The sequence below is a fragment of the Scomber scombrus genome, chromosome 18 (assembly GCF_963691925.1).
Source record: "Scomber scombrus chromosome 18, fScoSco1.1, whole genome shotgun sequence".
Taxonomy (NCBI): domain Eukaryota; kingdom Metazoa; phylum Chordata; class Actinopteri; order Scombriformes; family Scombridae; genus Scomber; species Scomber scombrus.
Genome location: NC_084987.1, coordinates 12,354,132 through 12,366,039, shown reverse-complemented (window position 1 = coordinate 12,366,039; position 11,908 = coordinate 12,354,132). Strand labels below are relative to the sequence as shown.

At 37.3% G+C, this 11,908-nt stretch overlaps 3 protein-coding genes across 6 annotated transcripts; 1 reads left to right on the top strand and 2 right to left on the bottom strand.

Moving 5' to 3' along the window:
• Positions 1 to 1,068: 1,068 nt before the first annotated feature.
• On the bottom strand, positions 1,069 to 4,652 carry LOC133999551 (ketosamine-3-kinase-like). 2 transcript variants are annotated; one of them, XM_062438770.1, is made up of 7 exons: positions 4,469 to 4,652; positions 2,841 to 2,992; positions 2,608 to 2,699; positions 2,425 to 2,507; positions 2,134 to 2,256; positions 1,657 to 2,039; positions 1,069 to 1,485 (listed from the first exon to the last, which is right to left on the bottom strand). In XM_062438770.1, the coding sequence occupies exons 1-6, from the start codon at positions 4,607 to 4,609 to the stop codon at positions 1,701 to 1,703; spliced, it is 930 nt and encodes a 309-aa protein (XP_062294754.1). In that variant the 5' UTR covers positions 4,610 to 4,652; the 3' UTR covers positions 1,069 to 1,485; positions 1,657 to 1,700. The 2 variants fall into 2 exon arrangements, with proteins under 2 accessions (XP_062294754.1, XP_062294752.1); XM_062438768.1 differs by having other exon boundaries at positions 1,069 to 2,039.
• Positions 4,653 to 4,845: 193 nt separating this feature from the next.
• LOC133999900 (ADP-ribosylation factor-like protein 16) lies at positions 4,846 to 7,028 on the top strand. 3 transcript variants are annotated; one of them, XM_062439247.1, is made up of 5 exons: positions 4,846 to 4,992; positions 5,437 to 5,490; positions 5,622 to 5,738; positions 5,853 to 5,968; positions 6,132 to 7,028. In XM_062439247.1, exons 1-5 carry the CDS (start codon positions 4,861 to 4,863, stop codon positions 6,295 to 6,297), a joined length of 585 nt encoding a protein of 194 aa, XP_062295231.1. In that variant the 5' UTR covers positions 4,846 to 4,860; the 3' UTR covers positions 6,298 to 7,028. The 3 variants fall into 3 exon arrangements, with proteins under 3 accessions (XP_062295231.1, XP_062295229.1, XP_062295230.1); XM_062439245.1 differs by lacking the exon at positions 4,846 to 4,992 and having other exon boundaries at positions 5,432 to 5,490; XM_062439246.1 differs by lacking the exons at positions 4,846 to 4,992; positions 5,437 to 5,490 and having other exon boundaries at positions 5,692 to 5,738; positions 5,830 to 5,968.
• Positions 7,029 to 9,278: 2,250 nt separating this feature from the next.
• On the bottom strand, positions 9,279 to 11,680 carry LOC133999102 (ketosamine-3-kinase-like). Its single transcript, XM_062438259.1, is given in 5 exon segments — positions 9,279 to 9,716; positions 9,839 to 9,927; positions 10,028 to 10,119; positions 10,260 to 10,411; positions 11,540 to 11,680. Coding segments are annotated over 5 exon segments (912 nt in total).
• Positions 11,681 to 11,908: the final 228 nt, after the last annotated feature.

Sequence of the window (11,908 nt, the reverse complement as noted above, 5' to 3'; positions counted from 1 at the left end):
CCCAGTACGGTGACCGAGAAGGTTCAAAGCTATAGCTGGTGACGTTATGGCGAACATTTAAATGAAGCGCTTGTAGCAGGAAAGGCTCATGTTTTATATTCAATTGTGGAAAATAAATAGTTAATATTACTAAAGAAATAATTAATGGATTGTATATTCTATTTTACATTGTATGTTTATAGTTATTATCTCATTCAACTGACAGTTTATTTTAATGTGTGTGCATGTGACTGAGTGAATGGACAGATGAGTAGAGTGAATGGGGTACAGTTCTCCCCAAACATGAAATTTCGTTGTATGTTAACAATAAAGGTATTCTATTCTATTCTATCACTTATTCTTCACTTGAGTATTTCCATTTGACGCTACTTTAACTTTCATTCCACTACATTTAAGAGGGAAATATTGTACTTTCTACTTTCCATTATATTTATTTGACAGCTTTTAGTTAATTCTTAGATGGAGATTTAAATAAAATACATTGTTGAAGATTACACCAGTGGTCTCCAACTGTTTTGGCTTTTGACGTCTCACAAAAAGCAGTGTGTAGTCAGGGTAAAATTTCAGATGTGAGTTGTTAAGAGCACCACCAAATAGTGGGTATTTATTTGAAATAGTAGAGTTTCCCTCTAAACTTCTCACATGGTTACATTTCAATAAATATTCAATTGATCGAATATTTCACCAAATATCAAACATTAGGAAAAAAAAAATTGAAATGACTTCTATATCATAACTTAAATTTTTCTTCTTCCTTCTCCCATTAATAATCCCACAACCCCTCAGATTTATCAGGTGACCCTTTGGAGGGGCCACCTTAATTGTATTATAAACACATCACTAGTCATTACATTGAAAACCACAGATGCATTTATTTATTTGTTGATTTTTTTTGCAAGTGTGACAATAAACAGAAGGTGGGCGACTTAGGTATGTAATGCCAAATTTTGAGCAACACCACTGTCAACAGTGCCACAGTAGATGTTGATGACGACAGAGGTGGAGGAGGAGACACTCAGTTAACAGTTTTCATTTCTCTCGCAACAATAAGCTCCCAGACACTTTGGTTCAACCGAAGATTTATTGCTGATTAGTGGATAGCAAATACTGCAAGAATTCATTGCTAAACAGTAACATCAACAGTCAAGCTATTATGTGTACAGTATTGCATTCACAGAGAAAATCAGAGGTCCTTAGTGCAAACACCGGCAATGCAAAAGAATCAAAAATTAAGAAATGTCTTGCCGCACATACATTTGTTCTCCCAATCTGATCAAGTCTACCTCTAATACACTGCTCACATTTCCACTTGAATAAAATGTTAGTTTTGCATTTTGGGATTCATGGTTATATACACAAGTAATTCTAAAAAAAATAAATTAAAATTCAATAACATAAAGTGATTTGGAATCTGGTTTTCGCATTTTGGTTGGTGTAGTGTAGATGGGCCAGGGAGGGTACATGGTCTTGTTGAATCTGTCATTTCTACACAATAACAGAAATTACAATGTTCAGAATGTAATGTTTAATTTCTTTAAAAATTAGCAAAACTATAATTGATCAAATCAATGTCAATATATACATTTAGCACTTGGCTTAAGGTTAATACTAAGCATTTATTCAAGATGTCATGTGCTGTGTGGATGACTGTCTCACCCAAGAACCTCTGTGTGGCTTTCTACAGCTGGCTGTCAGTGCAGTTATTTCAGTAGGTTCTTCATAATACTTATTGAAGAGCTTCTGTAACCACCACCAAAGTGGTTCCAGTGATTCAGATAGTGGAAAAGTTGGTAAAGCTGGTTTCTCTTTGCAAAGCCTGGTGCTTTAGGGATTTTGTCATGGTAAGCAGAGTAAAAAGAACTGTTGAAGCCACCAAACATCCCTGCAATTCCCAGCTCATACTCTGAATGGCCATAGAAGGAAGCAGGGTCAAAGATGACTGGGCCTTCTGTGCATTCTGCCACATTGCCTCCCCATAAGTCTCCATGAAGGAGAGCAGGGACAATCTCCACATCTGTGAAAAACTCAGGGATCTTCAGCTGTAAATAGTTAAAACACACAATATGTAAGTGCCATCTTTTATTTATATAGTGGAGTTTAACGTTTTTTAATGGGGTCAATATAAAGATGTACCTGTAGCTTTGCCCATAATTCTCTGGCCTCCCTGTCTCCATAAGATCTTTCCACAATGTTAAGGTGATGCTGCAGCCTTTGCTGGGAGTAAAATGTCACCCAGTCATTCTGCCATTCATTTTCCTAGGAGGTAAGGAAACAAGAGAAGGCCACAGCAATATTGGTAATGTCAACTGTAAAATTTCATAGATTTAGAGACCACAAATGTGTACTGCATATGTCCTACATCTTAAAGACTACAATACAGTCCAGTTTCACCTAGCATACAGATACAATAGCCTATATCTTTACCTGTGCTAAATATCCACAGCATGTAGCTACATTGAACCCAAATTTTTCAACAACGGCCACTTCCGACTGCCCGGCTCCTTTTCCTGTGTTCAATCAAAGAAGGTAATTAGTACTAATTAATCCGCAACTCAATATTACTCATTACTTACATGAAATAAAGTGAGGTCAAGTAAGGTGAATTACCCACTGTCTGCTGCTCTTTATTTAATTTTTCCAACTGTCTCTTGTTGTGAAGATGGAGATCTGCCAACTGCTCCCCAAGTTGCTTTGAGTACCTATGAAATTGGAAATAAAGTCAATTTAAAAAAAAAAAAAAGTTTTAGATTACAATGTACTATATTGTCACACCACCTCCCATTTTAATTTACACCCAGCTGTACTGATATATTACTTAAACTGTATGAGACAGCTCTTACTTGGTAAGACCTCGCATGTCCAGATGTTCCATCACAAATACAGCTCCTCCTGTGTCAAGGTCAATCACCTTCACAGGCTTGGGGACTTTAACAGTGTCTGTCTTCAAAATGGCTTCTAAACTGGCCATTTCCCCATTAAACATCAATCTGGCCTGAAGAAAACAACAACAATAACAAAAAGAACTGGACTGGTGAGATACTAGATAACAAAAGTTGTTAATTTAATGATGAATTATTGTCAATAATATTGATTTTTGGTTTAGGTTAAAAATCAATGGTGGATCAATCTTTTGATAGTTTTAATGTTGAAAAAATGACATTGAATCAACATTGTATTAAGGTTGAATTTCATGATTGAAAAGCCAAAATTAAATCAATATTGTGTCAATATGCTGTACATGCATTTTTTTTAGTAGAGAAGTGGGTGAGACCATTTTATGGGAGGAGGGGGGAGTCTCATATATTCTAAATTAAGCACCATATGCTGTGATCAATAGATTGTGACTTTTTGTGTAAATGTTATGAATGTATGTGGGTAATGTGTAATGACAAAACACATTTAAAAGTGGTTAAGTGCAGTAGCATGGACGGCATGGGGTATGGTAAATTAAATAAGTTGATTGTTATTTTATCCATTGTGCACAAAATCCTCTGGCATTGGCTTTGAGAAGTTGCAGCTGCTGGAACAAACCCTATTCACTGATGTGCTTTTGCATTCAGTCCCAGATGAGCATTAGGTACACATCATGTGCAATCTAATTCAATCCAATACAACAGCTCTGCCATAAATTATACCTTAAAGAAGCTTAAACATTAGATTTTTGCTGACATTATTAGAAAGGTGATCATTCTTCTTTATGTTTATCATTGAGGTGGTAGTGGGTGGTGCTGGTGTACTGGAGTGCATTATATTGAAAAGTGTTCCTAATATTTTGCCCCCCTTATGTAAGTTAATGGGGTGGGCAAAACATTGAAAAACCCCACTGAATAATGCACTCCAGTACACCAGCAACACCCACTATGACCTCAATAATAAACACTGAGGTGAATTATCACCTTTCTAATGATTTCAACAAAAACTGAACATGCATAAACTTCTTTAAGGTATAATTTATGGCAGAGCTGTTGAATTGGATTGCATGAGCTTGCACAGGTGTACCTAATGAAGTGTATAAATGCCAAAATTAACGAAATGAATGTCATTATAACGCATAAAGCAAGAAAAACAACAGTGGAAAAGAGACAGGGGAAAGAAATACAATTATTCATGTAATATAAGATGGAATATATGAATAAAAATAACAATAAAAATAGTACATTGTAAAAGTAGTTAAACAATAGAATAAAAACATATACATTCAAGCAAAACACAGCTATTAAAAGAAGTGAAGTAGTGACCGATAGAAAAGCTAATTAAAAGCTATAATGAAGAGATACGTTTTTAGCTGTGTCTCTTAAAAATATCTCTGACAGTGGCTTTGACAGGGTGCAGCTACTGGAACAAATCCTATTCACTGATGTGCTGTTGCACTCAGACTCAGATTAGCCCGTATAGAAATTCTAAAAAATTAACTAAATTAATGTCACTACAATCCATCAAGCATGAAAACAGAAGTGGAATAAGATACCTCGCCCTGGCGGTTTATCTTCACAAAAACTCTTCCTGTATCAATATCATAACTCTGACCCTCGCTGATACAGCCACCTCCTGTGTGACCAGTTGGCTTCAGCATGACTGTCCCCAGCTCTCTCTTTAACTTTGCTTCCATGGCTCTCCCAAAAACAAATTAGAGTAGAAATAACGTTATATTGACTCTGCACGTAGTCCAAATGCGAAGTTTAGGAAGTGTTTTGGCTGTTCCTATCGTACGAGCCAATCAGAACTCTCACTCGGTTATTTTGGTTTTATGACCAATCAGAGGAAAGATTAGAATGATTGATGTCTCTTTTGTCCTATTACAGGCGCGTCTCACGGTCACATGAGCGTCACCATGGTGCCAAGCGAGGCTTCATCGACTACATGCGATATTTTTATGTCCTATGGGGAAAAAACGAAATGAGCAGCAATGAAGTCTGTTTGCTTCTCGGAGCGACGGGTGTGGGAAAAACTCTGCTAATGAAACGTCTTCATAATATCCTCTGTGTTCAGTTTGTACATTGAACGTTTGGGCGTAGGTTTCATAGCTAACACATTTAGCTTGTTGAGCTAATGTTACTGTAATAGCTACAGTAGTATAATGGTTGTAACTGTAAACTGTAACCTTACATAGATTTAACATCAACGAGTTATAAATGACATTTCTCCATTATCTCGGTTGATTTTTTGCTGTAATTTTGCATTGGTTCAAGTACAAATAGAGTTTCAGTAACTTTACAGATGCTAGACAAAGTGTGTAGGCATGTCAACGAGGTACACAAATTACAGGTCACTGAATTATTTCACAGCTGCATTGACATACAAAACGCGATCAAAATCGGCCAAATACTATATAAGCAGTAGAAATAGTATATTGAACTTGTATTTCCTTTTAAAGCTCAAGTTAAATGTCCCAGCACTGGCTCTGTGGATATTTTTCCTAACAGATGATGTTTACAGGTTAATTTGCATGGATTAGGTGAACTTGGGGCAACTCCTTCTACTCTGCCTACAGTAAGTATGAATTGGAGGTATTTTTAATACAAAGTGTGCAGAATCTGTTTTGATATGTTGGTGAAATTGTCTTTTACTTAACCCCTCTGTATATACTCTGTTTTGATGTGTGTGTCTTTACACCTGCACAGGTAGGAACCAACCTTACAGACCTGACACTGAAGAGGAAGAAACTGACAGTGAGAGAGTTGGGAGGCTGCATGGGCCCAATATGGCCGAGTTACTTCAAAGACTGCTCCTCTGTAATGGTATGTTCTTTATGTACATACTTCATTTATCTGGACACATTTGGAAATATATTTGGAAAATACATAATATGTTGGAATAACTGAATGATAGTTTCTGGTTTTGTGTTTTCATAGTTTATGGTGGACTCAGCCAACATTGCTCAGATATCCTCCTCCTGTATCCAGCTGCTGTCAGTACTCTCTGCTGAGCCTCTGCGCAGTGCTTCTGTGCTTATTCTCTTCAACAAGAGGTGGCAGTCTAAGCATACACATCAAACACTATATTCACTTGTCGTACCTGCAAAATGTCAGAGTCAGCAAACACAACACACTAATGGATCAGATATCATAATTCTAACTCTAGCAGCTGTTTGTGCTGTTTTGTGAAAAGTTTTTTCTCTCCATCTTTTCCAGGGACATGCATTGCACTATGAGCCTTGTAGAAGTAAAGTCACTGTTTCGAATGGATGACATAATTGCATCTGCGACTCAGCCAATCACAACACTGGAGCTCAGTGCCCGTTCCGGAGAAGGGCTTCAGGAAGTGCTAAGCTGGCTGGAGTCCATCACAGTCAAGTGATCTATCATACGTTTGTTCTTTGTAAAGTGATGCTACTGTAAAAGGACCCTGAATGAGGTCTCCAAACCTTTTGACATGAAATGTCAGTATCTACGGTGTGTAAAGACTATTAAAACACAATTTGAGAGGGTATAATGTGCTCAGTATGCGTCAGCCCCTCAAATCAAAAACACTGGACTCAATGAAACCATGGCAGGAGGTACAGTATGACATCAAAAACGACGCTTCATCTTAAGTATCATATGAATGTAGCGACTGCCCATCAGGGGAATGGAAACAATCTATGTTAAATCATAGGAGGATCGGGCCAGTGTGTGGTTGGACACTTAACAGTTATTTATACTGTCATACTAAAAAGGATTTCTCTCAATGAAACATTCAATATCAATATACCTTTTTATGCAGGAGGAATTCTGGACAACAGTCCATTGCAGGGATTCGTGACTGACTGTAGTGTGATCATTCAATATGAGAGTGATACACAGGCACAAGGCAAAACTCTCCAAGCCACTGGACTCGCATGTTTTCATAACATTGGAGGACATGTCATATTACACTAAGGAGGGTTTAGTCTCTGGCTGAAAAAAGGAAGCTTTTCCACCTTTATTGTAACAGCCTATGAGTAACAAATGTTAAAAGAAATCTTCCCTTGTTGCAGTGATGCCTGTACTGTGGCACAGTAGTAATGAGTTATTGCGTGCAGCGGGTGTCAAGTGAATGATAAACTGTTGTGTGCCTGTGATATAATGATTTCATATCAAATGTACTTACATCAGAGAAAATTAGAAAATGCAAAGCAATAAAACCAACCAAAGAATGAATGAGTGTTCTAATTACACTCTTGTATTTGATGAGTCAGTGGTTCACAGACAATTAATAAAATTCATGATTCATACATTTTCTAATGTTGCTTTGCTAAGGAAGATTTACATGGCATTACATGACATTTTCTGATATATAGGCATTATATCTTATGACCTATTACTGCATTCATGACAAGAGGAGCAGGACAGGTTGCCGTGAAGAGAAGAACCAGCTTGCATCAGTCTAAGGGTTACTGTATTATACTACAATATAAAAACAACTAGGAATAGGGATTTCATACAAGGCCTTGGGGGATGTAGTTCAATCTGTGGTTAGAGTGATACTTCAAGAGCAAAGCCTAATGATATTCCCCTTTTTCTATGGTATTTTCTCCAGTTTAATTTGTCCTCATAAAAAAGGGTTCTGATTGTTCTGTGCTGCCTGTGACCCCTGAAAGCTGGCTATGGAAAGGGGCAACAAGGGCTCAGGGAGGCTCACTGGCAGGCCTACACCAGGCTGGGTGGGGTGAGTGAGTGATGCGGGAAGGCTGGCAGGCTGGTGGCTCATAGGCAGGGGCAACGAGGCACTGTACGAAAGAGAAGTGGCAGCAGAGGTGGAACCAGAGTCTATTTGATTCCGAATTAGTCTGGTCTGTTCAGCTTGGAATGGATTTGTGGCTGAAGGAGCGCTCAGGCCTAAACCAAAAGAGACAAAAAATTGATTACTTAACCAGTTATTCAAGTTCAACAGATCATATCTGAGAATCAGTTAGTCAGGGAATATCTCATTATAGTTTCATGCATGGACTGATCTGAAAACTCTTTCCCATTGCTGCTTTTAAGACTGCTCAAACATATGAGATTTAAATCCATTAACAAGCTGTGCTGTCAGTAAACAAATCCCAAAATACAAAAAAAATGTGGACAACAGGAAAAGGATTATACAAATGCAGATAGAGAAAAAAAGGGATATGTCTGCAATTAAAATGCTTCAGCAGCACACTCCTTTGGTCTAGATAAAAAACAAGAAGGGATTTAAAATTAAAATAAAAAAGTCCATATCTGCAACTGTATTACTATATGACTCAATAATAACTGAAAAAATAATAACCAATCACAACAATTTCTAATCTCATGAAATAGATGTTTATTCTGACTACTTCTGGCATGCTCCGGTAATTCTCATAGAATTTGCATTTGATGAACTAAATCTAGAGTTTCAGCTTTCTCTGGGAAGATAATATGATAATAAATACCTGATAGAAAGGGGTTCTTGTTCTTGGCTGGGATCAAGCTGTCCAGATACACCAATGAAGGTGCTGTGGGGCCTAGGAAGGCCTGAGGTATGTAATACCAGATTTTGAGCAACACCACTGTCAATAGTGCCACAGTAGATGTTGATGACGACAGAGACACTCAGTTAACAACGTTTTCATTTCTCTCTGAATAATAAGCTCCCAGACACTTTGGTTCAACCGAAGATTTATTGCTGGTTAGTAGATAGCATATACTGCAAGAAGTCATTGCCAAATAGCAACATCAACAGTCAAGCTATTATATTGTAGGTAATGTGTACAGTATTGCATTCATGGGGAAAATCAGATGTCCTTAGTGCAACCTACAATGCATGAGAAGGGTCTTGCCACACATGCATTTGATCTACTAATTAACAAGCCTGATAAAGTCTACTTCAAATACACTGCTCACATTTCCACTTGCATAAAATGTAAGTTTTAGGTTAGACCAGAGCTGAGATTTTGGGTGTGGATTAAGTCTTTCCTTTTTTATATCGTATTGCATTTTGGGATTCATATACACAAGTCATTCTACAAAAATACAATTCAATTACATCATTTAAGAGAAGTGCTATGGAATCTGTTTTTTGCATTTTGGTTGGTGTAGTGTAGATGGGCCAGGGAGGGAACATGGTCTTGTTGAATCTGTGATTTCTACACAATAACACAAATTACAATGTAAAGAATGTAATGTTTAATTTCTTTAAAAATTAGCAAAACTATAATTGGTCATATCAATGTCAATATATACATTTAGCACTTGGCTTAAGGTTAAGACTAAGCCTTTATTTAAGATGTCATGAACTGTGTGGATGACTGTCTCACCCAAGAATCTCTGTGTGGCTTTCTACAGCTGGCTTTCTACAGCTGGCTGTCAGCGCAGTTATTTCAGTAGGTTCTTCATAATACTTATTGAAGAGCTTCTGTAACCATCACCAAAGGGGTTCCAGTGATTCAGATAGTTGAAAAGTTGATAAAGCTGGTTTCTCTTTGCAAAGCCTGGTGCTTTAGGGATCTTGTCATGGTAAGCAGAGTAAAAAGAACTGTTGAAGCCACCAAACATCCCTGCAATTCCCAGCTCATACTCTGAATGGCCATAGTAGGAAGAAGGGTCAAAGATGACTGGGCCTTCTGTGCATTCTGCTACATTGCCTGCCCATAAGTCTCCATGGAGGAGAGCAGGGACAATCTCCACATCTGTGAAAAACTCAGGGATCTTCAGCTGTAAATAGTAAAACACACAATATGTAATTGACATATTTTATTTATATAGTGGAGTTTAAAGGAGGTAAGGAAAAAAGAGAAGGCCACAGCAATATTGGTAATGTCAACTGTACAATTTCATAGATTTAGAGACCACAAATGTGTACTGCATATGTCCTACATCTTAAAGACTACAATACAGTCCAGTTTCACCTAGCATACAGATACAATAGCCTATATCTTTACCTGTGGAAAAAATCCATAGCATGTAGCTGCATTGAACCCAAATTTTTCAACAACAGCCACCTCCGACTGCCCAGCCCCTTTTCCTGTGTTCAATCAAAGAAGGTAATTAGTACTAATTAATCCGCAACTCAATTTTACTCATTACTTACATGAAATAAAGTGAGGTCAAGTAAGGTGAATTACCTACTGTCTGTTGCTCTTTATTTAATTTTTCCAACTGTCTCTTGTTGTGAAAATGGAGATCTGCCAACTGCTCCCCAAGTTGCTTTGAGTACCTTTGAAATTGGAAATAAACCAAATTGTTAAAAATAAAAAGACTTAGATTACAATGTACTATATTGTCACACTGCTTCCCATTTTAATCAACAACCAGCAGTACTGATGTATTACACAAACTGTATGAGACAGCTCTTACTTGGTAAGACCTCTCATGTCCAGATGTTCCATCACTAATACACATCCTTCTGTGTCAAGCTCAATCACCTTCACAGGCTTGGGGACTTTAACAGTGTCTGTCTTCAAAATGGCTTCTAAACTGGCCATTTCCCCATCAAACATCAATTTGGCCTAAATAAAACAACAACAACAACAACAACAACAACAACAACAACAACAAAGAACTTGACTGCAAGACATCCTAGATTTAAAAAAAAAAGTTGTTAATTCAATGCTGAATTATTGTCAATAATATTGATTTTTGGTTTAGGTTAAAAATCAATGGTGGATCAATCTTTTGATAGTTTTAATGTTGAAAAAATGACATTGAATCAACATTGTATTAAGGTTGAATTTCATGATTGAAAATTAAATCAATATTGTGTCAATATACTGTACATGCATTTTTTAAGTAGAGAAGTGGGTGAGACTATTTTATGGGAGGAGGGGGGAGTCTCATGTATTCTAAATTAAGCACCATATGCTGTTATTAACGTATTGTGATTTTTAAAAATGTGTAAATGTAATGAAGATATGTCAGTAATGTGTAATGACAAAAAACATCTACACGTGGTTAAGTGTAGTAGCATGGGCGGCATGGGGTATGGTAAATTAAAAAAGTTGATTGTTATTTTATCCATTGTGCACAAATGTGTGCACAAAATCCCCTGGCAGTGGCTTGGAGAGGGTGCAGCTGCTGGAACAAACCCTATTCACTGATGTGCTTTTGCATTCAGTCCCAGATGAGCATTAGGTACACATCATGTGCAATCTAATTCAATCCAATACAACAGCTCTGCCATAAATTATACCTTAAAGAAGCTTATACATTAGTTTTTTGCTGACATTATTAAAAAGGTGATCATTCTTCTTTATGTTTATCATGGAGGTGGTAGTGGGTGGTGCTGCTGTACTAGAGTGCATTATATTGAGTTTTTCCTAATATTTTGCCCCCTTATGTAGGTTAATGGGGTGGGCAAAATATTAGAAACACCATTGAATATAATGCACTCCATTACACCAGCAACACCCACTACGACCTAAATTATAAACATTGATGTGAAATATCACCTTTTTGATGATGTAAACAAAAACTGAACATGCATAAACTTCTTTAAGGTATAATTTATGGCAGAGCTGTTGTATTGGATTGCATGAGCTTGCACAGGTGTACCTAATGAAGTGTATAAATGCTAAAATTAACTAAATTAATGTCATTATAACGCATAAAGCAAGAAAAACAACAGTGGAATAAGATACCTGACTCATGTGATTTATCTTCACAAAAACTCTTCCAGAATCAGTATCATAACTCTGGCCCTCGCTGATACAGCCACCTCCTGTGTGACCAGTTGGCTTCAGCATGACTGTCCCCAGCTCTCTCTTTAACTTTGCTTCCATGGCTCCCCCATAAACAAATTATAGTAGAAATAACGTTATATTGACTTTGCTCGCTGTCCTAAATACTAAGTTTAGGAGGCGTCGATCGAGCCAATCAGAACTCTCACTCGGTTATTTTGGTTTTATGACCAATCAGAGGAAAGATTAGAATGATTGATGTCTCTTTTGTCCTATTACAGGCGCGTCTCACGGTCACATGAGCGTCACCATGGTGCCAAGCGAGGCTTC

Coding starts and splice junctions, on each gene's coding strand:
- LOC133999551 (XM_062438768.1), bottom strand. CDS start 4,609: ATGGAAGCAAAGTTAAAGAGAGAGCTGGGGACAGTCATGCTGAAGCCA. Junction 2,257..2,424: donor GCTGTGGATATTTAGCACAG/GTAAAGATATAG, acceptor CTTACCTCCTAG/GAAAATGAATGGCAGAATGA. Junction 2,040..2,133: donor AATTATGGGCAAAGCTACAG/GTACATCTTTAT, acceptor AACTATTTACAG/CTGAAGATCCCTGAGTTTTT.
- LOC133999900 (XM_062439247.1), top strand. CDS start 4,861: ATGCGATATTTTTATGTCCTATGGGGAAAAAACGAAATGAGCAGCAAT. Junction 5,491..5,621: donor CTCCTTCTACTCTGCCTACA/GTAAGTATGAAT, acceptor ACACCTGCACAG/GTAGGAACCAACCTTACAGA. Junction 5,969..6,131: donor CTTATTCTCTTCAACAAGAG/GTGGCAGTCTAA, acceptor CATCTTTTCCAG/GGACATGCATTGCACTATGA.